At 43.0% G+C, this 22,884-nt stretch overlaps 3 protein-coding genes and 1 long non-coding RNA gene across 14 annotated transcripts in view; 3 read left to right on the forward strand and 1 right to left on the reverse strand.

Annotated features, from left to right (window-relative positions):
* Positions 1-10,431, forward strand: part of col4a6 (collagen, type IV, alpha 6) — a 112,030-nt gene extending 101,599 nt beyond the window's left edge. For 3 of the 7 annotated variants that reach the window (XM_037111026.1, XM_037111027.1, XM_037111029.1), the window contains 20 exons: positions 35-193; positions 629-637; positions 2,364-2,765; positions 2,848-2,970; positions 3,076-3,257; positions 3,337-3,400; positions 3,484-3,558; positions 3,663-3,770; positions 3,848-3,955; positions 4,039-4,110; positions 4,290-4,409; positions 4,493-4,609; positions 4,722-4,883; positions 4,995-5,093; positions 5,212-5,364; positions 5,637-5,753; positions 6,379-6,570; positions 6,656-6,827; positions 6,908-7,022; positions 7,139-10,431. In XM_037111026.1, the coding sequence (XP_036966921.1) occupies positions 35-193; positions 629-637; positions 2,364-2,765; positions 2,848-2,970; positions 3,076-3,257; positions 3,337-3,400; positions 3,484-3,558; positions 3,663-3,770; positions 3,848-3,955; positions 4,039-4,110; positions 4,290-4,409; positions 4,493-4,609; positions 4,722-4,883; positions 4,995-5,093; positions 5,212-5,364; positions 5,637-5,753; positions 6,379-6,570; positions 6,656-6,827; positions 6,908-7,022; positions 7,139-7,399 (2,810 nt within the window). In that variant the 3' untranslated portion in view covers positions 7,400-10,431. The remainder of the gene's footprint in view (positions 1-34; positions 194-628; positions 638-2,363; positions 2,766-2,847; positions 2,971-3,075; positions 3,258-3,336; positions 3,401-3,483; positions 3,559-3,662; positions 3,771-3,847; positions 3,956-4,038; positions 4,111-4,289; positions 4,410-4,492; positions 4,610-4,721; positions 4,884-4,994; positions 5,094-5,211; positions 5,365-5,636; positions 5,754-6,378; positions 6,571-6,655; positions 6,828-6,907; positions 7,023-7,138) is intronic. The other 4 variants (XM_037111032.1, XM_037111030.1, XM_037111031.1 and 1 more) reach the window with 3 other exon arrangements.
* Positions 2,843-13,595, reverse strand: LOC119026625. 5 transcript variants are annotated; one of them, XR_005077191.1, is made up of 9 exons: positions 13,228-13,595; positions 12,576-12,685; positions 4,219-4,379; positions 4,021-4,098; positions 3,840-3,943; positions 3,600-3,758; positions 3,468-3,525; positions 3,100-3,246; positions 2,843-2,983 (listed from the first exon to the last, which is right to left on the reverse strand). It is a non-coding gene; the product is annotated as an uncharacterized LOC119026625 (long non-coding RNA). The 5 variants fall into 5 exon arrangements; XR_005077194.1 differs by lacking the exons at positions 12,576-12,685; positions 13,228-13,595 and adding exons at positions 3,362-3,388; positions 10,814-11,129; XR_005077193.1 differs by lacking the exons at positions 12,576-12,685; positions 13,228-13,595 and adding an exon at positions 10,814-11,129 and having other exon boundaries at positions 4,225-4,379.
* On the forward strand, positions 11,554-15,739 carry ankrd46b (ankyrin repeat domain 46b). The gene is made up of 4 exons (XM_037111049.1): positions 11,554-11,710; positions 13,613-13,955; positions 14,144-14,302; positions 14,523-15,739. The coding sequence occupies exons 1-4, from the start codon at positions 11,560-11,562 to the stop codon at positions 14,737-14,739; spliced, it is 870 nt and encodes a 289-aa protein (XP_036966944.1). The 5' UTR covers positions 11,554-11,559; the 3' UTR covers positions 14,740-15,739.
* A 4,990-nt stretch (positions 15,740-20,729) lies between these two features.
* shroom4 (shroom family member 4) overlaps positions 20,730-22,884 on the forward strand; it is a 66,794-nt gene continuing 64,639 nt past the window's right edge. The window contains exon 1 of the mRNA XM_037111024.1: positions 20,730-21,053. Coding sequence (XP_036966919.1) covers positions 20,931-21,053 — 123 coding nt within the window. The 5' untranslated portion in view covers positions 20,730-20,930. The remainder of the gene's footprint in view (positions 21,054-22,884) is intronic.

The raw sequence follows: 22,884 nt of genomic DNA on the forward strand, positions 1-22,884 counted from the left end.
GAGTTTTGATGCTCACGTTTTCTTCCTCTGTCAGGCGCCGATGGACGCTTCGGTGTTCCTGGGCGGAAGGGAGAGCGTGGAGTCGACGGAATTCCCGGTACGCCCGGCACTATCGGACCTCCAGGCGAGGCATTTGGCAGCATCCCCAGCCAACCCGGACTTCCTGGCAATCGAGGACCGAGCGGATCACCAGGTGAGGAGAAGGATCCAGCAAACAGCGTTTCCAACCAGGCTTCTATTTAATTTAGTCGAGTTTTAGACTCCACATTCTGTATTTGTAGCTTGATTTATAGTTAAAGAACAAAACGTATTATTTAGTTTGATCATGTCCTTCACTTCTCATTCAGTGTTGGTTCCTTCCCTCCCTCCTCTCATTGTGTCTCTTCCACAATCCCTCCATCTATGAATCAGATGCTCACAGTTTTTGTTTTCTTGTTGTGTATTTAAACACTGCATCACCCAAAAGAATTTGTCTCCATCTCCTGTTTTTATATTCCTCTTTGTCCCGTCTTTCCTTCCCTTTCTTTTTTTTTCCCTCCTCCCTCCTTCCTACAACACCACCATCATTCTATCCTTCCATCCTCTCATCCCTCCATCCTTTTTCTTGGTGTTGGGTCATTCGCTGTAGGCTGCCAAGGTGAGACACTCTCCCCCCTCATCTATCCATCCCTCCATCCATTGCTTCTATCCCTCCATCCTCCTGCTCTTTGTGCATTAGCGTTTCTCAGCGTGTCCGCCTGCTCTACGTTTCTCATCTGAACGCCAGATACCAAAATGTCTATCTCCGCCCGTCACAGTAAAACCTCTTTATTTTGATTTTATTCTAAGGCAGCCACTCCCAAACTTAAGAGCTACGCGGCCTGATTTTTAAATCAGAAAATCTCCTGAGGCGCCCACACAAGCCCACACTCTAAACTTAGTTTAGACAAGTTTTATATCGTAAACAGAAAGTATTCCATGTGAACATGGGTCCAAACTTGCTAAATTCTTTCAACACATGCAATCACAATTCGCCACTGATACAATATAAGACGTTATTTATCTCCTTTATTGGTATTTTTTAAACTCGGTTGCAAAATTACAAGTTGAAACTTCTTATTTGATTTATTCCAAATTACCTCCCGACATGCACGGCTTAATCTTTGAGAATCACTGAAGAAACGAATTAAAGGAAAAGTTTCCACAAAGGTTGATGTAAGATGTGGCCAGAAAAAAACAAACGGTAGCTAGCTTACAGCCAAGGACAGCTAGTAAAGAGATTTCTGGAAGATAAGCAGATTTTTATTTTGTTTTTTTAGAAGATGGATTGTTTTGACTCTAGGGTTTAAAATCTGTATTTAAATGACTCGTGATGGGAGTGAACACCTCATGCCCGGACTGAAGGACTCAGTGACGCTGATTGAACACATACAACTCAGAACGATGGCTTCAGATGGACATTTTTATCTGTGAGAGATTCAGAAACATAAAGTTCTGTCGATGAAATGATGTTTTTTTTTTTTTTTTTATATTTGCAGCCAGCACTAACACCTTCAATTACACCTCCAAGTCTAATCTTTACTGGATGTGTGTTTATTCCTTTTAATTGCAAAAGGCTTGTGTGACGGCTCAATGCTGTTTAACCATAGAGGCTTTTTTTTACGCTCTTAAAAAAGGACTTAGAAAAGCTCTCCTTTAAGAACGTAAACAGTAGCAGGTAGTGTGCTCCGAGTAGGACAAACAACAACTTTAGGTGGTTGTTGATTCGCGCTAATTCAGTCTGGAATTGCACTTATATGTTTAAATCAGTGGTGTCAAACTGATCCAGTAAAGGGCCATGTGGCTGCAGGTTTTCATTCCAACCAAGCAAGAACGCACCTGATTTGGATCAGCCAACCAATCAGCCAACCAAGCAAGAACACACCTGATTTGGATCAGGTGTGTTCTTGCTTGGTTGGAATGAAAACCTGCAGCCACATGGCCCTTTACTGGATCAGTTTGACACCACTGGTTTAAATGATCACAGATTTGATCCAGCAAACGTTTGGACAATTTAAATCCCTGCGTGTTTGTCTGAAATCAGCCACAAGTGCAATTGCAGCCAATGCAATGTAATGAGTGTTTACATTGTTGTCTAATGTTTTTTTTTCTTTGTGTTCAGAATAGAAATAATTCATGAATTGATTTTGTTTGTTTGTGTTGGAGGTAAGTTGATTTATAATGACAGTAAAGGTAAGTTTATATTTAATGGCTTTCAGAGAAGGTAAACGCAACGTAACATAACGTAACGTAACGTAACATAACATGAAAATACCGATTATTAGTGTCCGGCTGAATCTCTCTCCCGTCTGTCCCTCGTCACCATCGTCGTCGTCCACCTCCAGGTTTCCCTGGACGCAAGGGAGACAGAGGAGACCCAGGTTTCCCAGGGCCTGCTGGAATGAAGGGAACCCCAGGCCTGCCCGGCTTAACTGGAACACCAGGCCCAAGGGGACCCCCTGGACTTGCCGGACCGGGAACTAGAGAGGGAATCCCAGGAATACCAGGACGGAAAGGTAGGCTGGGGCTGCTGCTGGTTGTCACAGTTTATCTTCTTCCTCTTACAGAGACAATAATGTTGATCCTCCTGTGTTCATCCACAGGTGAGATTGGTTTCCCAGGACTGGTGGGCTTCCCTGGACTACCAGGTCGCCCCGGAAGCCCAGGGTTCCCTGGAAGAAAAGGAGAAGGTGGAGTGCCCGGAAGAAATGGACTCCCTGGCGGCCCCGGGTTCCCTGGACTGAAAGGTAAGCTGACCACAGCAGTTCAAAATTGGATCAGATTTACTGCACGAGCCGAATGTTAAAGTCACATGTTTTCCCTCTGCAGGTGACAGAGGAAACCCTGGACCCCCTGGCTTGCCCTCTCCTCCTGTTAGACAAGAGTATGTGGAGAAAGGAGAACCTGGAACCCCCGGGAGCAGCGGCCTTCCTGGTTTCCCCGGACCCAGAGGTAACACGACTTCCTGTTTGAGACACAGATGGTCGTAAGTTTTCAAATTAATTAAAAATTACTTTCTAAGTTGCAAATCTGACATTATCTGATGATTTGTTTCAGGTGACAAAGGTTTTCCAGGTCTACCTGGTCGTCAGGGTCTCCCTGGACTTCCTGGTTATGCCGAGCAGAGTAAAGGACAGCGGGGAGATCCTGGGTTCCCAGGGCGACCGGGAGGTCCAGGCTACCCCGGACCAAAGGGAGAACCTGGAATCATGGGATTCCCTGGCATGTCTGGACCAAGGGTAAGAAAATACACATGCTTGAAAATCAGAAACATGTGGCACATTCAGCCGAGATTCAAATTCTGATGGCGTCTTTCAGGGCGATGATGGTGCAACTGGTTTACCTGGAAACCCTGGAGAGTACGGTCGTCCTGGTGGTAAAGGTGAGTGTAAATATTCAGGTTACCTATTTATGAATGTTTTAAAACATAAATCCATCCTTTGACTCACATGTTTTGTTCCTCAGGTCAACCCGGAGATACGTTTGGTTATCCTGGAGCTTCAGGAGCTAAAGGACAACCAGGAGATTCAGGCTACCCAGGTAAAACTGAAGTAAAAAAGAAAATGTGTTTCGTCTCTGACCTGCCGTAGCTCTGAGAAGATGGTTAAAACCCACAATTCACCAGGTGTTTATCTCTTCCTCAGGTGGGCGTGGCAACGACGGCACCCCCGGTGACAATGGCTTCCCAGGAGGTCCAGGTTACCCCGGAGCGAAAGGAGCTCCTGGTGAAGGAGGTCGTCCTGGAATAACGGGTGAGAGAAACCTCAACTGACCTGCTCTCACATTCAGAGGAAGCCACAGTCAGATAGTAACACATTCACCTCTGCAGGCTCTCCTGGTTTCCCTGGGCCAAAGGGACAGTCCGGCTACCCTGGAAGAAGAGGAGGAGACGGATCTCCTGGAGGTCCTGGAAGTCCTGGAGGTCCTGGAACCAAAGGTAAGAGAAAGAGAGAGATTTGTGTTTATAAATGAGACAACAGAACTCAACAGGACGACACTCACCGTGTTGTGTTTTTGCAGGCTTGCCTGGATCCCCTGGTTTGGACGGACTTAATGGACTTGGTGGACCTAAAGGTCTTCCTGGAACCCCAGGCAAGGACCTCATCACACACACCTGACACTCAAGATGTATTTGTTTTAACTGTTAACTTTTTTATGTTTCTGTGTGTCATTTGAGTCATGAAGAAAACCATGACTCACGCTTACGAAGTAGAAGAAACAACAGCGACGGCTGTTGAAGATTTTGATGATTTTGTTGTGTTTGTATCCAGGTGTGAACATCGGAGGTCGCCCAGGTGCCCCTGGTATTCCAGGACAGAAGGGAGAGAGAGGCATCTCCTACCCTGGAGGTCCAGGATTCCCTGGAGCAAAGGGAGAGAGAGGAGATTCAGGTGAGGCAGAGTTTAAGGGGAGTAGAAATGCTAATTGAACGTAATGGGAGGTATTATATTATAATAAATTGTTTTTGTGTCAGGTGGTCCTGGACTCCCAGGGTTCCCCGGTCGGCCCGGACCTCCCGGTCCGACTGTGGGGTCAGATATTCCTGGGCCACAAGGTGACCCTGGCCTGCCTGGACTGGATGGAGAGTACGGTAAGTACTTTTTAAATGTAATTATCTCACTTTTCATTTCTTATTTCCTTTTTCCTTTCCTCAACACAAAGTTCCTTTAATTTCTTCTCCTCTCCTCTCCTCTCTCCTCCAGGTTTTCAAGGTCGTCCAGGTCCGCCCGGGCCACCTGGTCCAGGCACAGCCCAGGGAGACAGAGGTGACCCTGGGCTCCCAGGCTTCCCTGGATCCCCTGGCAGAAAAGGAGAATCAGGAGGCCCTGGAGGCCTCGGACTCCCAGGCAGTTCTGGTTTCAAAGGTGATGTGGAATTCTGTGCTGGCTTTAGTCAGAAATATACCACCTAAACATTTCTGTGTTTCTCTTAAAAGACAAACTGATGAAGTAAAAGTTTATATCTCCTCTTTTCAGGCGAACGAGGTGAGACCGGCTTCAGTGGCGGTCCCGGTCTTAAGGGTTTCCCCGGTGACCCTGGTTACTATGGAATCAAAGGAGCGAAGGGACCTCCAGGTAGGAGGACTTCACAGTTAACTCTTCCACCAATGTTCGCTCTTTGTTTGGCTCACAACTCATCCTGTATCTTCCCGCCATCCTCCATCCTTCTCCTTCTCCATCCCGTCCTCACCAGGGCCTCCGGGTCGTAAGGGTTTTCCTGGATCTGTGCTTCCTTATGTACGTCCGCCGTTGCCGAGACAGTTCGGAGACTCAGGCTATCCTGGTGAGAGTGGAGGCTCCGGTTTCCCCGGAGAGCCCGGTCAGCCTGGACTGCCTGGACGTCCAGGTGAGGAGTGAAAAACAACCCGAAGTAGATAAATCTTAACTAGTGAATTTAAGAGGTGCTGTTAGGTTTTGTTCTGGACTGAGCCAGGCTAGCAGTTTCCTCCTGTTTTCAGTGTTTATGCTAAGCTAAGCTAAGCTACTTAGCTTCTGGCTGTAGTTTTCTATCCACCGGACAGAACAGCAAACAGAAGTCATGATTACGGATTGTACAGTTCTTCTGTGGTAGAAATGCAAGTGAAGATAAATGGCTGTGTGAAAACTCTCCTGCTGCAGGTCCCAAGGGTCGCCCCGGTCCCATAGGTAAACTTGGCAGAACTGGACCTGCTGGTCCGTCCGGACAAATCGGTGACGCCGGGCCTCCTGGTTTCCCTGGACCCACTGGAGAACAAGGTCAGTATCCATCTGTCAGTCAGAGATGAAACTTATTTCCAAGCGCTGGATAACAAATGAAATGTTTCTGGTTTTGAAATGCCATAAAATCTGGACATAGACAGACTGTTAACACTTCTTTTATATCATTTTTGTATGTGACTGATACCACAATCTATTTTCTTGGTTTGTATGGGTGGCGGAAATCTTTATAGACACTTTAATTTAATGTGGTATTTGTTTTTCTTTATTTTTTTCACTCTTTCTGTGAAATAATGTCATGAAACCATGATCAGAATTGGTTGTTTTATAGCACAATGACACCTGTTTTAACCCTAACCCTAGTTAAATAATAATTTTGAGTATATATCTGTAAATATAAAATCTATCTAATTTACCACGGATGTAAGTTGCTGGAAAAACTTGAAAAGTGCTTGAAATTGTCAATATGAGGTGCAAGAACCCTGTGAGTGTCTGTCGTTCTTGACGTCTTCATGTTTGTCAAATTATAATATTAATTTCCAGGGGCTACAGGTATAAGAGCTTAATGAGCTGTGAGGTGTAATGAGCTTGTCAAATAAAAACAAACTATTAAAATTCAACACTAACAGCAGCTGTCAAACTTTCCCCCTGTTCTTGTTTCCAGGTCAGCCCGGTAAACCTGGTCGTCCCGGCATTCCTGGGCCTGCCGGCCGTGGTTCCAGCATTGGCTACACTCTGGTGAAGCACAGCCAGGACTCGCAGGTCCCCATGTGTCCTCAGGGCATGGCCAAGCTGTGGGACGGATACAGTCTGCTGTACGTGGAGGGACAGGAGAAGGCTCACAACCAGGACCTCGGTACTGAGACACTTTAATACAGATGGCGTTAGAGTCCTTTATTCGTCGGTGTAACACCTCCTCTCTCTCCTCTCTCCGTCTGCAGGTCAGCCCGGGTCATGCCTCCCCCGCTTCAGCACCATCCCCTTCCTCTACTGCTCCCCCAGCGAGGTCTGCTACTACGCCAGCCGCAACGACAAATCCTACTGGCTCTCCACGACAGCGTCCATACCCATGATGCCTGTGGCCGAGGGGCAGATCCAGCCGTACATCAGCAGGTACCGTTCGACACTTTAGCTCAGCGAAGTGTTTCGATCACACACATGGCCTTGTATTCATTACAGGTGTTTGTTTCCAGGTGTTCTGTGTGTGAGGCGCCGTCTCAGGCCGTGGCGGTCCACAGCCAGGACATGACCATCCCGACCTGTCCTCCCGGCTGGAGGAGTCTCTGGATAGGATACTCCTTCCTCATGGTAAACTAAAGGCTGGAAGTGTCTTATATCAAGGCCTGCAAATAAAATACAAGTTAGATAAAGTATCCTCACTGAATATAACCAAGACTAAAATGGTTTAAATCTCTCGTTTGTAGCACACAGCAGCTGGCGCCGAGGGCGGCGGTCAGTCCCTGGTGTCTCCCGGCTCGTGCCTTGAGGACTTCCGCGCGACGCCATTCATCGAGTGCAACGGTGCCAAGGGCACCTGCCACTACTTCGCCAACAAGTACAGCTTCTGGCTCACCACCGTGGACCCCAGGCAGGAGTTCGTGTACTCGCCTGGGCAGGAGACCCTGAAGGGAGGCCAGGAGCGCTCCAAAGTCAGCCGCTGCCAAGTCTGCAGCAAGCTCTTGTAGGAGGAGGCGACCGGAGGGAGGAGGCGGTGACAAGAACGCCTCAGAGGAAAACTAAAATAAAGAGGTGATGGAGGATGAGATGATCTATAAAGAAATCTATAAGAAAAACACGAACACGTGACTGACTGAAAATGACTGGTGGGTTCAGGATCGAGGTCGTTTTTAGAGTTTCTGATCCGCTTTAGGAATGAATGGCTTGTTTTAAAGGAGGAGGAGGGCTCCAGTGTGACGGCTCTCCTCTAGATTATCACTGACAATGGTGCTATTGTTTATGTTCTCTGTGTTTTTATTTTGTGTCTTGTGTTTTTATCTTATAACCGTTTTATTTTTTTGGCGGGAATCATTCTCGGCTACCTCGGAGAGTGCCACCACCACGACCACCCCAACCTTTTTTCGGTTAGCACTGCGCCGCTAACACGTAGCTTCAGATGAGTCGGTTCAGATGGTAAAGTCCAACACAGCTATAAATCGTAAGGTCTTAACATTAGTTTCTGAGCTGATCGATCTGAAGTAGACGACACATGACAGGTTCAGTGACACAGCCGCCATTAAAACATCACTTATTTTGTATTTACGACAAGCTGACACCACTTTTACCGCGGTCATGTTACAGATCATGTCGCCCTTTGAAAAACAAACTGGTGGTTTCACATGTTTTTTCAGGAATTCTTTCATCGGTTATCAAGCATTTCATCACAGGACTGAAATCAGATAGCTGAGAATCGATACTTTGCTTGAGGTTGAGTATATGTTGCATTATTGTTGCTGTATTCATGCATTTAAGGAAACATATCTAAAGGCGTCTGAGATGTAAAAGAGTGCAACTGTTCTGAAGCCAATTTACAGTTGTTGCATTAAATCAGATTCTAGATGAACAACAACAGATTTTTTTAACAGCTGCTTCATAATATCCATGTTTTCTCAATAAGAAACATAGAAAGTAAAACTTTCAATTGTCAGATATTAAGTCTCAGAGCTTACAGAGCAATTCTTTACTGAAAATCTGTCATTTTTTGCATTGAGTTTGGTTTGAATCTATTTAAACATATTTGACTGATTTGCAGTGATAAGAAAAGACATCTAACATGAGAATCTTATAATTTTTTACATTGAGTTTGGTTAATAATGTCATCTAAGAGTCTCGACATAGTTGTTTAAGGCAGAAAATAACCAGATTTTTCAACATCTGTTTGATAATTTCCAGTTTTGCTCATATATTATCCAAGAAAGAGCTTACAGCGCTTTTAATGAAAAGTAAACCATTCCAAAAAAAAGGCAACTAGATTTTTGTTGTATCAAGGAAATTACAAATCCACCAAGTTGTTTTCATATCTTACAAACATTATTTTAAACCAGTAACCACCTGGATATTAAGATATGTGTCCAAAACAAATAATCTTTCCATAATTTTGTAGCCATTATGCAAAAACATGTGAAACGACCGGCTTTACTCTCTAGTGTATATTTCACATATACGACTCTACGGTGCTACTTCACCCTGACGTTTGACTTGAACAGGCGACATTTAAAAACACGTTTGTATTAAACTGCACGCAATAAAAAGGCTCACCAGCACTTTTCCTCTAAAACGAACAAAAAAAAAACAGAACCTCTGCCACAGTCAGCTGTAGGAAAGAATGACTTGAATGAGGCCACCCATTCATTCATATATAATATATATATATATATTGCACTGATGTGAACTCAAATGGGTCAGAACCAACAAACAAGTCAAATCAAAGGGGCATGTTTTCACCTTCACACCTTTCTCTCCTTATGTTGTGACCAAAGTACACACATACGCTCTTATAGATTGTTAATTATTGCTGTACATAGTGCTTACTGTATTTTCCCAGCAAAGTATGTTAGAGCAAAAGTCTATAATGCTGTTAGCTCTTTATTTTGTTTTTCATTTTTTCCTTCCAGTCTATGTGTCATTTCTCTGTCCCAGGATAAGATCGAGGAACAAGTTCTCTGCCTGTAAATGTGGATTTTGCAGCCATTTTTGTGACTGAGGTAGCATGTAAAACCATACAGTATCAGAAATTATTTTTTTTTTGCATTGAGTTTGGTTCGCAATGTAAAATAAAAGCCATGAACGAGCTCCAAGAATAAGTAAAGAAACGTAGGATTAGAATTCGTCATTTTTTGCATTGAGTTTTGTTTGCAATGAAAATTAAGTCTCGACTGAGTTGCAGTAATAAGCAAAGACTTGTAAACATTAGAAATTATATTTGTTTACACTGAATTTGGTTTCAGATGTCTTGAATGGCTTGAACTGTAGTTGCAGACACAAAGAAAAGATCAGAATTGATCGTTCTTTACATTGAGTTTGGTTTGCAGTGTAAATGGAAAGTCTCGACTGTGTTGCAGCACTGTGGCCTCAGACACGCAAGACCAGAATCACCCTTTTTTCCGTGGACTCTGGTTTGATCTCCTCCTCACGTTACGTTATCCTCGGACAGTGAAAGCTCCACTGGGTGACGTGTAACCACTATGACCGCTGTGTCAGCACATAGCTCTGTCTCTCTGCTGGTAGCCCTGATTTTTATTACTTTACGTCACATTTTACTTTTATTTTCCTTCTTCCTATTCATTTTTTTTATTTTTTATTTTTTTGCCAGCCTTTGTTGTTTTGTAATCTAGATTGTAATTATTTTACCTTAAATCATGATACTATCCCCTGGTTTTATGTACTGAGATGGGAGGGAATGGGAAGATAAATATGTGTACATTAAATATTATGGAGAAAAAAAAATGCCTTTAGGATTATTGTTTTTATATGGAAAATATATTCAACACTGATGATTCAACAGACGCAACAACTGTTTTTACTGTCTGTTCGGTCTTTTACCCCCACGTTCCTAAAACCGAGGATGTTTAACGCTGCAGCATCCTGTAAGTGCCTGGAGCGACAGAAGAAATGCAGTTCTCCTCAAAGAGGATCCATAACAAGAAATGGTTATAACATGTCTGTTACTGTAATGTGTATTTCTGTGCTCACACACTTTGAAATAAAGTCTCAAAACTAACTGAGAACATAACGTGTGGTTTGTTTCGCTGTTGTTGGTGGAAGAATAAACATTAATATCATGAAACTTGAGACTGATTTTTATCCCCAAACAAAGTTATATTAAATATCAGACATTCAACTAGTATAAAGAAACATGTAGATGTTTGTATAATTTACTTTTACCTGGACTCTTGACTTACTTTTATTGCCAGAAAATAACTTAAAGTAACCGCTAAATGTTGCTAACTGTAGCTACCATTAGCTAGTTAGCCTCAGTTAGCCATGCAGCTACCTGTCTACACCAGGGATGTTGAATTATATCTGGACACAGCCATGGAGATAGAGACCACCATCTCCATGGTGCATGGCGCATGAATCCTAAATATCTCAATTAAAAATACCTGGGTCTTCCATGTTGTGCGATCCAAAGAATGCCGACCGCGCTGACTGACCTCCGGCTAACTTGACAGTAAAAATAACGTATCCACTGTTTTGCAGTTCATCTTTCACAATGTTAGCTCATCGGAAAGTGTCTTTTTAGGGCCCAGGTGCATCGCATAATGATGTAATTACACGGTTTGGCCACTACAAAGCCTGGCAATCTTCCTGGGTGCCTGAAATAGCTGCTAAATGCTGCTAACAATAGCTGCCATTAGCTATTAGCTCAGTTAGCTGTGCAGCTAGTGTTTGCGCTCCAGGCTCGGAGGAGCAGAGGTAGTGTTGGTGTATTTCTACTGCCAGTATAGGAGCTTTGGACTAGGACAAGCAGGGGCTAACCTGCTAGCATGCTAACTTCAGTAGATCTCTGAAACACAATACAGAGACGTCATAGTGTTAAAATAAATAAGTGTTAAACTAAAATTCTTACATATTGCTCCTTTAATTTTTACCAAAGCAAGAGAAACTGATGATGGACGACACATTACTATAATTCATGTACAGACATATAAATATTAGCAATTAAAATGTGATATAAATCATTATTTAGTGTAGAAAATTGAGGCTACATTAACACACAATAAAATACATATTAAACTGATGTATTTTGAATTAACTGGGACAAATTCAGAACAGTAAAAGTTATTTAATTTAATGATATGACACTGTATCTCGCCCTACACACTCCTCCGGTACAGCAGGCGGCGCGATGCACATACAAGCTGGTATCGTAATACGACTAAATAATAAAACCAACGAAGAAGAAGAAGAAGCCGAGCATCACAACAACACTGCTAGCTCCGTTAGCTCGAAGGAAAAGCGAACTTTATTTTTTCTTCTGGTTTGGGACATATTAACAGGTGAGTGATGCAGCTGACAGCCCAAGAATCCGCTATATTACGAGTTTATCTCATGTTTTCGTTTCTACACTATTGAATCTGACGTTGTTTGGACTCAGATGTGTGTAAAAACGTTAGCCTGCGCGCTGTCTGTAGCTGCGCTAGCTTCGTAGCTAGCATCTTTACCTAACGTCTTTTTTTGTTGTTGTTGTTATTCTGGTGCAATATGTTGGGTTGTCGCAAACATAAATTAATTAATTTATTGATAATTGACTCTTGTGTTGCTTATTAGTGCGAGCTATTTGATGCTACAGTTAGCCGCATCAGCTACAGTTTATCAAGCTAGGTAAGCAATCCGTACCTCAAACATACTACTTGAGCCAAACGAACATGGCTTAGAAGTGATATTAAAAGGATAATAGACGATGTATGGTTTTGATTGCACGTTTTAGACGTTAACATGTGTATAAACATGATATATTGTAAGGTGACAGTCCTTTTGGGGGTTTAATGTATTGAAATAGTTCATGTAAAAGTGTCTTGTTAATAGTGGAATGCTATAGTCATTATTTACTGTAATGCACACATTTAATGAATGCAACAAAATGCACAGATGAGTCTTAGATTGCAAGTGTGGAATAGGAAGGATTAATGTTGTTAGTCATCTGGTGTTCAGGCTCTCTTCTGTTTAAGAGGACACATAATTTGACGACCAGAGATTCAGTTTGTCATTTTAGAAGTAACCATCTTTACTAGAAATGTTGGAAATCCTTTTTAACGCCGATTCTGATGGGTTAGCGTTGGTGTATCATAACACTGTGATCACCATGTCTATGAAAACGGGGCGTTGTGTGAAAACCCCCAGGAGGATATATTAAAACTTTACCCTCCAGAGGTCATGACAGCAAACCCGACATCACTGTGTCCAACATAAGGTCGTAATCCTGAGTCAGATGAAGGCCGCAGACCTGGATCAGACTGAACCTACATCTTCTCCTGAGAAAGAGAAAGAGAAATGTTTATGATCAGGAAGTTGCTGTCATGTATTGGTCAGATAAGATAAGTCGAGTTTGATGGATAACAAATTCATTATGGGCAGGTAGTACTGAGCATAACAGATTAATAATAAGGTGAGAAAGGGATGCATGGTATGTATCAGACAGTTAAATTATCGACCCAGTAATGCAGAGAAAAAAATTAAAGCTGATAATACAAAGCCTAATTGCTTTTGTTGACTTAACAAGTGCAGCAGCCACACACAGTAGGTTGCGGTATGTACCTTTAAAACTGTTTTGTGAGCAGCTGAGAAGAAGAACAACAAGCACGCTGTTGTCGCACTCATAACATCGATAATTAACTAACTCTCATAGCTGCTGCTGATAACTTTGCTCATCGTGTCAGCTGAAAGAAAAATCTAAGTCTTGCATCCCCACAGAAGTGTTAGTGTATTTCTGAACACCCTCGTGTTCTTGAATGATTCCAGTTAGATATCTTTGTTTAGTTGTATTGTTGTTGAACCTTTTATGCAGTTTTATTACCATTTATTGGAAACTGAGTGAAAACTCCTTATATTCCCAGCTCCACTGCAGCTTAAAACCAGCAAGGTCACTTTGCAGTCAACCATTAATGATTGATGAAGTTTGGATCTTTGCGCAGCCACAGACTCTCTAGTTGATAATTCTCAGCATGTCCACAATGAAGTCCTCAGTCGAAAGATATTCATCTTGTTGTCATAGAGGAGTGAAGTGACTAGAAAATATCCACATTTAAGAAGCTGGAATCTTGACTTTAAAGATATTGCTATTATCCTTGTACATCTGTCTCTTTCCGCAGGTGTTTTGCTGCTTGTCATTGATAAATCATCACTAATAAGATTATTTCTGTCACTGAAACACCCATCTTGTTTTCCTTCCCCGACTGCAGGTACGCTGGAATTTTCTGATACCCACTCGGACATGTCCTATGTCTTCATCAACGACTCGTCGCAGACCAACGTGCCTCTGCTGCAGGCCTGCATTGATGGAGACCTGCCGTTCGCCAAGAGGCTCCTCGAGACGGGATGTGACCCCAACATCCGTGACAACCGCGGCCGCACCGGCCTGCACCTAGCCGCTGCCCGGGGGAACGTGGACATCTGCCGCCTCCTGCACAAGTTCGGGGCCGATCTGTTGGCGACGGATTATCAAGGGAACACGGCGCTGCATCTGTGTGGACACGTGGACACTATACAGTTCCTGGTGTCCAACGGGCTGAAGATCGATATCTGGTGATTACCTGTGTTTCTGATGCTTTATATCTTTCTATCCAGTCAATATTGAATCTGCCATGTTTGGACTCATTCATTAATTGTGTTTGCTTTAATTTTTCGCTTCCTTTCATATCTTTTAAAAGTGAAATGTGAATGGAAATCAGAGATGTAACAATTCTCTGTCTGCTGGTTGTCCTGCTCAACAGTAACCACAATGGCTCGACCCCACTGGTGCTGGCGAAGAGACGTGGCGTCAACAAGGACGCCATTCGTCTGCTGGAAGGCCTGGAGGAGCAGGAGGTGAAGGGCTTCAACAGAGGACCACACTCCAAACTGGAGACCATGCAGATGGCTGACAGTGAGAGGTAAAACATGTGGAAGGACAGGAAATGGGTTAGACTGCGGAGTAACAGTGGAAGCACACAAAGCGGGTTTAAATCAGACTAATCCATTTGTCGTTCGGTGTGGTAGAAGGATTTTATGTCAGGTTGCTGCCCTGCACAGACTGAGAGAAAAATGTTTAAAGCTACAGCGTGTAGGAATTCGGCATTAAAACTGTTTTCGTCCTCTGTCCGTCTCCCTCAGCGCAATGGAGAGCCACTCTTTACTCAACCCCAACCTGCAGAGCAGCGAGGGCGTCCTCTCCAGCTTCAGGACCACCTGGCAGGAGTTTGTGGAGGATCTGGGCTTCTGGAGGGTCCTGCTGCTGCTCGTCGTCATCGCCCTCCTCTCACTGGGCATCGCCTACTACGTCAGCGGCGTCCTGCCTTTCTCCACCAGCCAGCTGGAGCTGGTGCACTGAAGGGACAGGATGGTGAAGAAGAAGGAGAAGCATGGGGTAGAAAAATTTAAGAAGTGAAGTTCTTGCTAACGGCTGTGTTTGTACCAGAACAGAAATTCCAGATTTTTGTTTATTTGCAGCCCAGATCTCTTCATTTATTCGGTTTGTCTCGACAGCAAAACATCATCTCGTGTTATTGGTAGAAAAGAAGTGAAACAAGAACAAAACCCACTGTTTCGATTAGAAAAAAGGTCTCCTACTAATTGTGAGAACATGTTGGTCTAACATATCCCCCTTTTAAAAATGAGATCACGGTTGAAGCTACTAAAGAGAGAGTACTGACTCGGAGTGAGAAAACGTGTCACTTGTTGACATTTCCTTGTGTAACACCTTTATATTTCCGTCTTTGTTCTGTTACAAGCTGTATATTGCCAACATTTTTTTGTATCCTTTATTTTCTTATCCGTCTGTTGTGACGCTGTTATTTATCAAATGTCCTCTGTATTAATTTTTTTCCTGCATATACATGTATGTTTTATTCTTCCAAACCTTTTTGAGTTTGTCATTTAATCGATCTCTTATTCCCCCCGACTGAATCTGTTGAGTTGCGATAGCCGAATGTTTGCATCATGCAGGAGATCGTCGTTTCGTCTGCTTCCACCCGGATTAGAAAAGCACCTCGACTGTGTTGCCTTCTTCTTTGGGAGACCGCTTCATGTTTCACTGCAGCAGCTCTTTTTAAGACATTCCCGCCCAAGAAGCATGCGGCTTTTGATGCGTTCAGACCCACCGTGGCGTCGGCACAGCGCCCCTAAACTGTAGGGTTACTATCCCGTCAACGATTTATATTGTTTTTGTTGTATTGTTCATTTTATCTCCATGTAGATTTTTTTTTATTTGTCGTTGGTTTTCCACTGCTGATTGTCAGTGTACAATAACACATTCAAAGTGAAAAAAAAAATCCTTATTTAATGTGGGAAATGAATAAACTGATGTGTATGTATGATTCTAATCAACAAGACGACTCCGCGTGGTGTCACATTTCTCTGCCAATCAGTGCAGCGTGTAGTGGATACTAAGGTTAAAGGGACAGTTCAGCCAGTAGATGGAGACTCCATGTATGGAGCCATTTTACATTTTTCAGTCCAGATATACTTCAGATTTTTATTAGTTTGCTCCAGAAACGTTGTGTGGAAACTTCCCCTGACTACCATCAGCATGAGGGGGAGAAGATAATGACCTAATTTATTTATTTGGGTGAACTGTTCCTTTAAAAGTGAATCTGAGGTAAAGACATTTCACCCTTGTGCTTTCTCACTGCATGCACTTGTAGTTGAAGGAGTGAACCAGCAGGGGGCAGTCAGATCTTATGCAGTGCAAGTTACGACGCCTATGGATCAGTGTTTAATACAGAAACACGAGAATCACCTCATAAAGGGACATTAAGTGTTTCAACATGAACATTTCCCATCTAATTTTGTCACACAAGTTCAGTGTAAAGGGTCACATAAAAGGTTTAGAGCCAAAAACTGTCTGATTAAATTAAATGAATGCAGACTTAAACACATTTACTCAACAATTAAGTTAAGAGGAACTTCTACATTAACATTATGTGGTTTAAAAGGTTTTACTATTCAAAGTAATCACACAAGTTATTTTAATTTACAAATGTCGACGCAACGAGATAGAAGAACGTTACGTAAAATGTTGTGTGACTCATTACGGAGAACTTACGTATCTGATGGAAAATGTTCTTGTAATAAAAAAATACTTGAGATGTCATCACTGCTGGTTTAAATGTTTAAAAATGTGTCAGTTTGGCGCCACCAGGTGGTAAAATGGAACGTCACACACACTAACACACTGCACTCATGATCACATGTGCTGACTTCATTAATACAGAAAATAAAGCAGTGGTGGAAAGTAAAGTACATCTACTTTCCAATACATCTGCCCCGCTACATCTCAGAGACAGCCATACATTTTACTCAATTACATTCATTCTGTACCTTTAGTTACTTGTTACTTAGCAGAGTGAGATAAATAAATAAGGATGTATTGTAGAAAAAGATATGACTTTATTGCTCCCCGGATAAAATAAAACACCATCTTTACCAGCTGCAGCATTAAATATTACATCATTGTTATCCATTATTTATCAGTGATGGAATGTTTACTAAGTACTTTTGCCTAACTACAGTACCTCAATCGATCTGAGTACTTCCTCCACTGTGTGAGAGTAAAAGTATTTGTTTACTTCCTGCCTTTGTTTGCTTCGTGGTTCCCTACTTGTATTTGGTCCACTCCCAGACTTTAGTTATTGTTGAACACTTTGATGGAACTTCTTTCACACTCTGTTTGTTTCTTCGTACTTTTGGGATCTTCTGGTTGTTGAATTTGTTCTCGGCTGGGAGAATCTTGGACGGGTGATAACAAACCTGCTAAAAATGGAAAGAGGCATGTCTTTAAACAGCCCTCACCACCAAACCCAAATGTTTTCAGCTTTTCTCAGAAACAGAAAGTAAAATACGGGCTGACCCGACCAAAACAAACTCCCTCGTGGTTTCTGGATGACACAGTGTGATGTCTGGGCATGTTCACGTCTGCCTCCTCTCCTCTTTGATTCTCTCTATCTCCCCCTCGTTGGTTTCAAAGATAGTCCCCTCGTTCACACATGCACACACACATCGGGTTTGAGTAGGACAAGCCGCGTGGTGGCATTCCACAACAGTGATTATCTGCGATCCCGATCACTTCAGTCTGCAGAGGGAGTGTGGGAAAACTTCAAACTACGGGGGGAAAAAATGCTGCAAATGGCTATGAGAGGCTTCTGAGCGACAGACGCACTTAAGTTGGTGACATTTACCAAAAAAGGCAGAAGAAACTCTCTGACATTTAAACTCAGCTTGGAGATATTATCCAAATAAGTGTGTGCATTATTTACCTGCAGTGTCATGCAGCTTTAAAGGGACAGTGCAACCAGAAATCAACCCGATACAAACACTCACAGTGTCCTCCTCAGCTGAGATGTCAGTTAGCTTAGTTAGCTACTGTCCATGAGTAAATCTACGCTTGCTTTTGTGATGCAATTTCAATAGCAAATAGAAAAACTGCTTGCAACAATGCCTGCAGGCTATCTTGAGTACCAGGGTGATGATTTCTGGAAAGAGACGCATTAAGCACCACAAAGCCGAGTGCCATCAAACTCCATTATTCTCAAGAGAACGTCAAACATCTCTGCAGCCGATACTTCCAAAAGCTCAACAACACACAACAAATAATAAATAAATCTCAACAGATAAAGAGCACCTCAAGTAAAACAAAAATGTGTTTTCCGATTTTGGGGTGCACTGTCCCTTTAATGGCTATCTGAGCAGGTTTGATTACAAAACAAACACATTGTTGAGGATGTCACTTATTAACTGGTTTACTGGGAGAAGGAACCACTAGAAGGAACATCAGCTTCACCTGTATGTGCCATCTGTTTGTATAGGAATAGTTCAAGATGGCTACCCCCACTGTTAGCCTTTGAGCTAGCTTAGCAGTTTGTTTGTTTTTTTTTTTACATATTTGGTGTTGTAGTTAAAGTAAAACTAGATATGAACAATCTTTAATTAGATGAGCTGACTGTAAGAATGTTAATTTTTAATTTGATTGAGTTGTTACTACCAGTGGTGGCGGCGCTGCAGCCATTTTGCTTAAAGTTCATTGACACTTCCTGTTGTCAGATGTTTCTGTACACGTACACAAATGTTTTGTTTTGACCCTGTTGCTCATAGTTATTGTCTGAATGATGTCATGTGAGCATAGCACAAGTTGTCATTTTCAGAGGTGCTACTTTCTACATTTTTTTAACAATGGAGAGAGCTAGCTAGCTGTGTGTCCTCCTGTTTCCTGTCTTTATGCCAAGCTAGGCTAACAATGTCTGGACTCCAGCTCCAGACATGAAATTGGTATCAATATTCTCATTTTATGCCCTGAAAGAAGGTGAACAACTGCATTCTCCAAAATGTTGAATTATTATTTCGAGAATTTTAGTTGTAGCTGATAGTCTGCTCTGTTGTGTACTACAGCGGCCTAAATATATTTCATTACAACAAGGCCTTAAGATTTGGGTCAAATCAATCAAAACTTGTATTAAACATGCCCAGTTTATCTCATTTTTCAGAGTTTCTAACTGCTTGTTTAATATTTCTTAATATGGAGTTTAGACAAGCTGGCTGGTACGACTGCGCAGGGTTTAGAAATGTGTGGGAAGTGATAGTGAATGTTGTTGTTGGCCTGTGGTGGTTGAGACTGCAGGTCTGCAGAGCTTCAGTGTGGATGGACGAAGGCTCTGACTCCAGCTTCAGCAGGAAGTATAAGGATATTGGTTTATGCACTGTAAAAGATGCTGTTCAGATCCTTTATATGAGAACAAGCAGCTAAACATATGTATTTTTATCTAAATAAAAATACATATAATGCAGGCAAAACTGTATATTGTATTGCCGTATTGATATTACTGTGTTAGTAGCATTTTCCTGTTGTAGCCGTTGAGACTGGAGCCACTTTTAAACAGTGGTGGAAGACATTTTCTCATGCTTCTGTAAAAATAGTGATACCAATGTTAAAAAAAAACATACAGTACTAACAAAGTTTTAGCAACAAAACATACACTTAGGCTGCCCACCGCTCCCTCGGGATGGGTTAAATGCAGGGTACCAGTTTCAACATGCTGTACATTGTATGATATTTGATATAAATAAAGACTCTTCTTCTTAAGGTTAAAAAAAAATAAATACTTAAAGTGCTCGTTGTATGTACATATAGATGAGGTAATAATAATGAATAAACGAGCTGTTCTCAGAGGAAAATAAGGTGCCAGGAACAGCTATTTGATGCTAGAAAGGTGGCAGGGTCTGCCACATATAAACAAAGTCAAACAGGATGAAATGAAAATGAACTCTCGGGTTGTTTGGTTTGTTTAGACATAAAACAAATCAGCTGATGAAGATCTTTCTCTTCTGATTAAAATGTCTTCGCCACAACTACATAGTGCAGCTTTAACAGTCTGACTCTGGTACGTAATTTGTAAACAAAGCTGTCAAATAAATGTAACATTTGAGAAAGTATTGTGCTTTACAGTACTGATTTTAACCGATTTATATGCTTTTGGAAATTTCAAATGGTAGTAAAACACCTATTTATAGTATAATCTTTAATCTGAAAAGTTAGGAAGCTTGAATAATAAGTGCAAATTAAAATTAAAATGATACTTATATGCACTACTTCTGTAGTGATTCAAAGTTTGTTAATATAGCAGCCAAAAAAACACATTTCTACTTTATTTTTGGCCTACTATTCATTTAAATACTACTATTTGACAACTAAAATCCTCCTATTTGTGTAAATAGATTGTGCATGTTGTCATCAGTAGGTTATATGAAGTAATGCTGCTGATTTTCGCAGGAGTGGGTGTCAAAGTGGCAGGTTTCACGTTTCAGATGACCCACAGAGTTTCTGCAGTCATCGCCTGATGTTATTACAATACAGCGGTTGTTGCGCTCGAAGCCCCTCCCTTTCTTCGCTTCTCATTGGACGCCCTTCAGCGGGAGCCTGTCTGCTATTGGTGGAGCGCTCCGTCAATCACATCCGGCCTGTTCGAACAGTGGGAGGGGCCGCCTAGCGCGATTCCCAAAGTTTTGCCAAAGTTTGCTGCTTCAAGCTAGCTTAAGTAACCGGAAGTAGCTGGTTTAGAGGCGCAAATAAAAGCAGTGTAGCTGTTTTAAAGGACGAAAAGACGGGGTTTTAGCGTGAAATATTAAAAGAAACAATCGGGAGGCTTGAGTGCTATATTATGGAAAAGCAACACATGTTTAAAACAAGCTAACTTGTATTTTTCATCAGCGTTAAACATCTTGACCGGAAAGTTCAAACGACAAAATGGCGACGCCTCCGACGAGCTTGACACTCACCTAAACTTTCCTCCCTCCCCCTCACACACTCACTCCTTCCTTGCACCCCATCCATCCATCCATTCGTTGTTGTTGTTAGAGCGGTGATGGAGAAGCCGAGGGACCGCAGCCGGCACCGCTAAAGCTAGTAGCAGTCCAGGTCCAGGGGCCAGAGAGCGAGAGAGGTAGAGGTAGAGAAGAAGAAGAAGAAGAAGAAGGAGAAGAAGAAGAAGAAGAAGAAGGAGAGCGGATACAAACGGAGCGGAGGGAGAGAGAATGGAGACGGTCGAGCAGCTCGTCTCCTTCCACCACATTCAGGTCCAGTTGAGCGGGGGCGCGCCTTGGGGGTTCACGCTGAAAGGAGGACTGGAGCACGGCGAGCCGCTCATCATCACCAAAGTAAGAGCGTGAACGCAACAAGTGGCATTCATGACACTGACACATGTGCAGGAAATCTCAGTTAAATGACCTGAAACTGCCTAAAAGTGAGTCTAAAGCAGCTATATGGTACATTTTCTTAATATTTCTCTATATATCATGTTTCATAATTGCAATCACACTCAAATCTGTTTAAATATTGTATTTCTTAAGGATGTAGCTGCTGCAACCTCTCCCCCCTAAACAACACTTCTGCAGGCTGCTCTCTCATCCACATGTGCTTTCCAGTCTGGTCCCTGTGCTTTTAAACTTTTCAACCCACTGCAAGAAGTCTTCTTTTCTCTGTATTGTGACTTCTTGCACAGCTAGATTTGTTCCACCTCTCCTCCTCCTCCTCCTCCACCTCCTCCACTGCAGAGAATAAAAAGTTATTGTCCGAAGCTCCAGCAAATATCCGGACCGGTTGATGTTTGTCAGCTGTCACTGTCTATGAAGGAAGGAAAAAAAAAAAAAGCCCCCAAACTTAATGTAATGCAGCGGTCTGGGCTGTCGAACATGGAGGTCAAAGGGTGCCCGCAGGGGTGCTAAAAGGGGTTCCCGAGGGGATCCACCCCCCTTTCTGGCCGAGTGAGGCTCGGTTCATCTCCCTGTCACTTCATTCGCCGGATGGCAGAAACGTCCGAGCGCTGACAGACGAGTGGAACCGCTCGGGAAAGGATGAGTTTGGGGGCAGAAACGTGGGAATCCTTGAAAAGAAGGAAAGCGATTCTCTTGGCGAATGTGAGAATTTGCCTGGAATTGCTGCACATTTTAGCAGAAAAGAGAAGCCGATAGACGTGCGGAGTGGTCCGCTGCGAGACTTTTGAGTTCAGGTGTGTTTGTGGGATCTGGGAGAGATTTTGGTGTGCTTTCAGATTTCCAATGCGACCTCGTCCTTGTGCGATGAAGTCCTGTTCTCTCACAGTTTCACGCCGCGGGCGGTGAGCTGCTGGAAGTCAGGAGGGTGTCTTTGAATTACTGCAAGTAATTATTGGTGTGTGTGTGTGTGTGTGTTCTGCTGGGGGTGGTCTGTCTGGTGTGTGTGTCTGTCTGTGTGTGTGTGTGTGTGTGTTCAGTCCAGTGCATAAGTAGGCCGTCTGACATGCAACCTCTGCTCCCACAGTCCCTCGCCGTCTCTCGCCCACTCCTCTCGCTGAGGAGTTGCAGCGGCGGTGGTGTAAATGTTGGCCGGTGTGCTTCTATATCCACCACAGCACCACAGCGGGGGAATGGAAAAGCCTGGCTCAGTCATCTGGAAACGCACACTGACACACACACACACACACACACACACACACACACACACACACACACACACACACACACACAGTCACACACAGTAACACACACACACAGTCACACACAGTAACACAGCCCCTGGGAAAATGTGACTGGGACTGCTCGAGAAGATAAAAATCAAACTGTGTTCTATGGCTGTTTTGTGTCCAGTGGCTAGTTAAAACACACACACACACACACACACATACACACACACACACACACACACACACACACACACACACACACACACACACACACACACACACACACAATAAAGTAGCCGAGGCGGTGAGTGGTGGACAGGGAACTGAGGTGCAGAAAAGAGTTTAAAGTGTTTAATGATTAAGTGTTAAGCCCTTGAAGGAAAGAGGAGAACGACAGGAACATGGAGGGAAGGTAAAGCTGAGGTGTGTGTATATATGTGTGTGAGAGTGCGTGTGTGTGTGTGTGTGTGTGTGTGTGTGTGTGTGAATGACACAAGTGTATAATGTGTTTTAGGTTTAGCGAAGGGCCAGTGAGACTTTTCCGGCGG

Source organism: Acanthopagrus latus, chromosome 10 (genome assembly GCF_904848185.1).
Source record: "Acanthopagrus latus isolate v.2019 chromosome 10, fAcaLat1.1, whole genome shotgun sequence".
Classification (NCBI taxonomy): Eukaryota; Metazoa; Chordata; class Actinopteri; order Spariformes; family Sparidae; genus Acanthopagrus; species Acanthopagrus latus.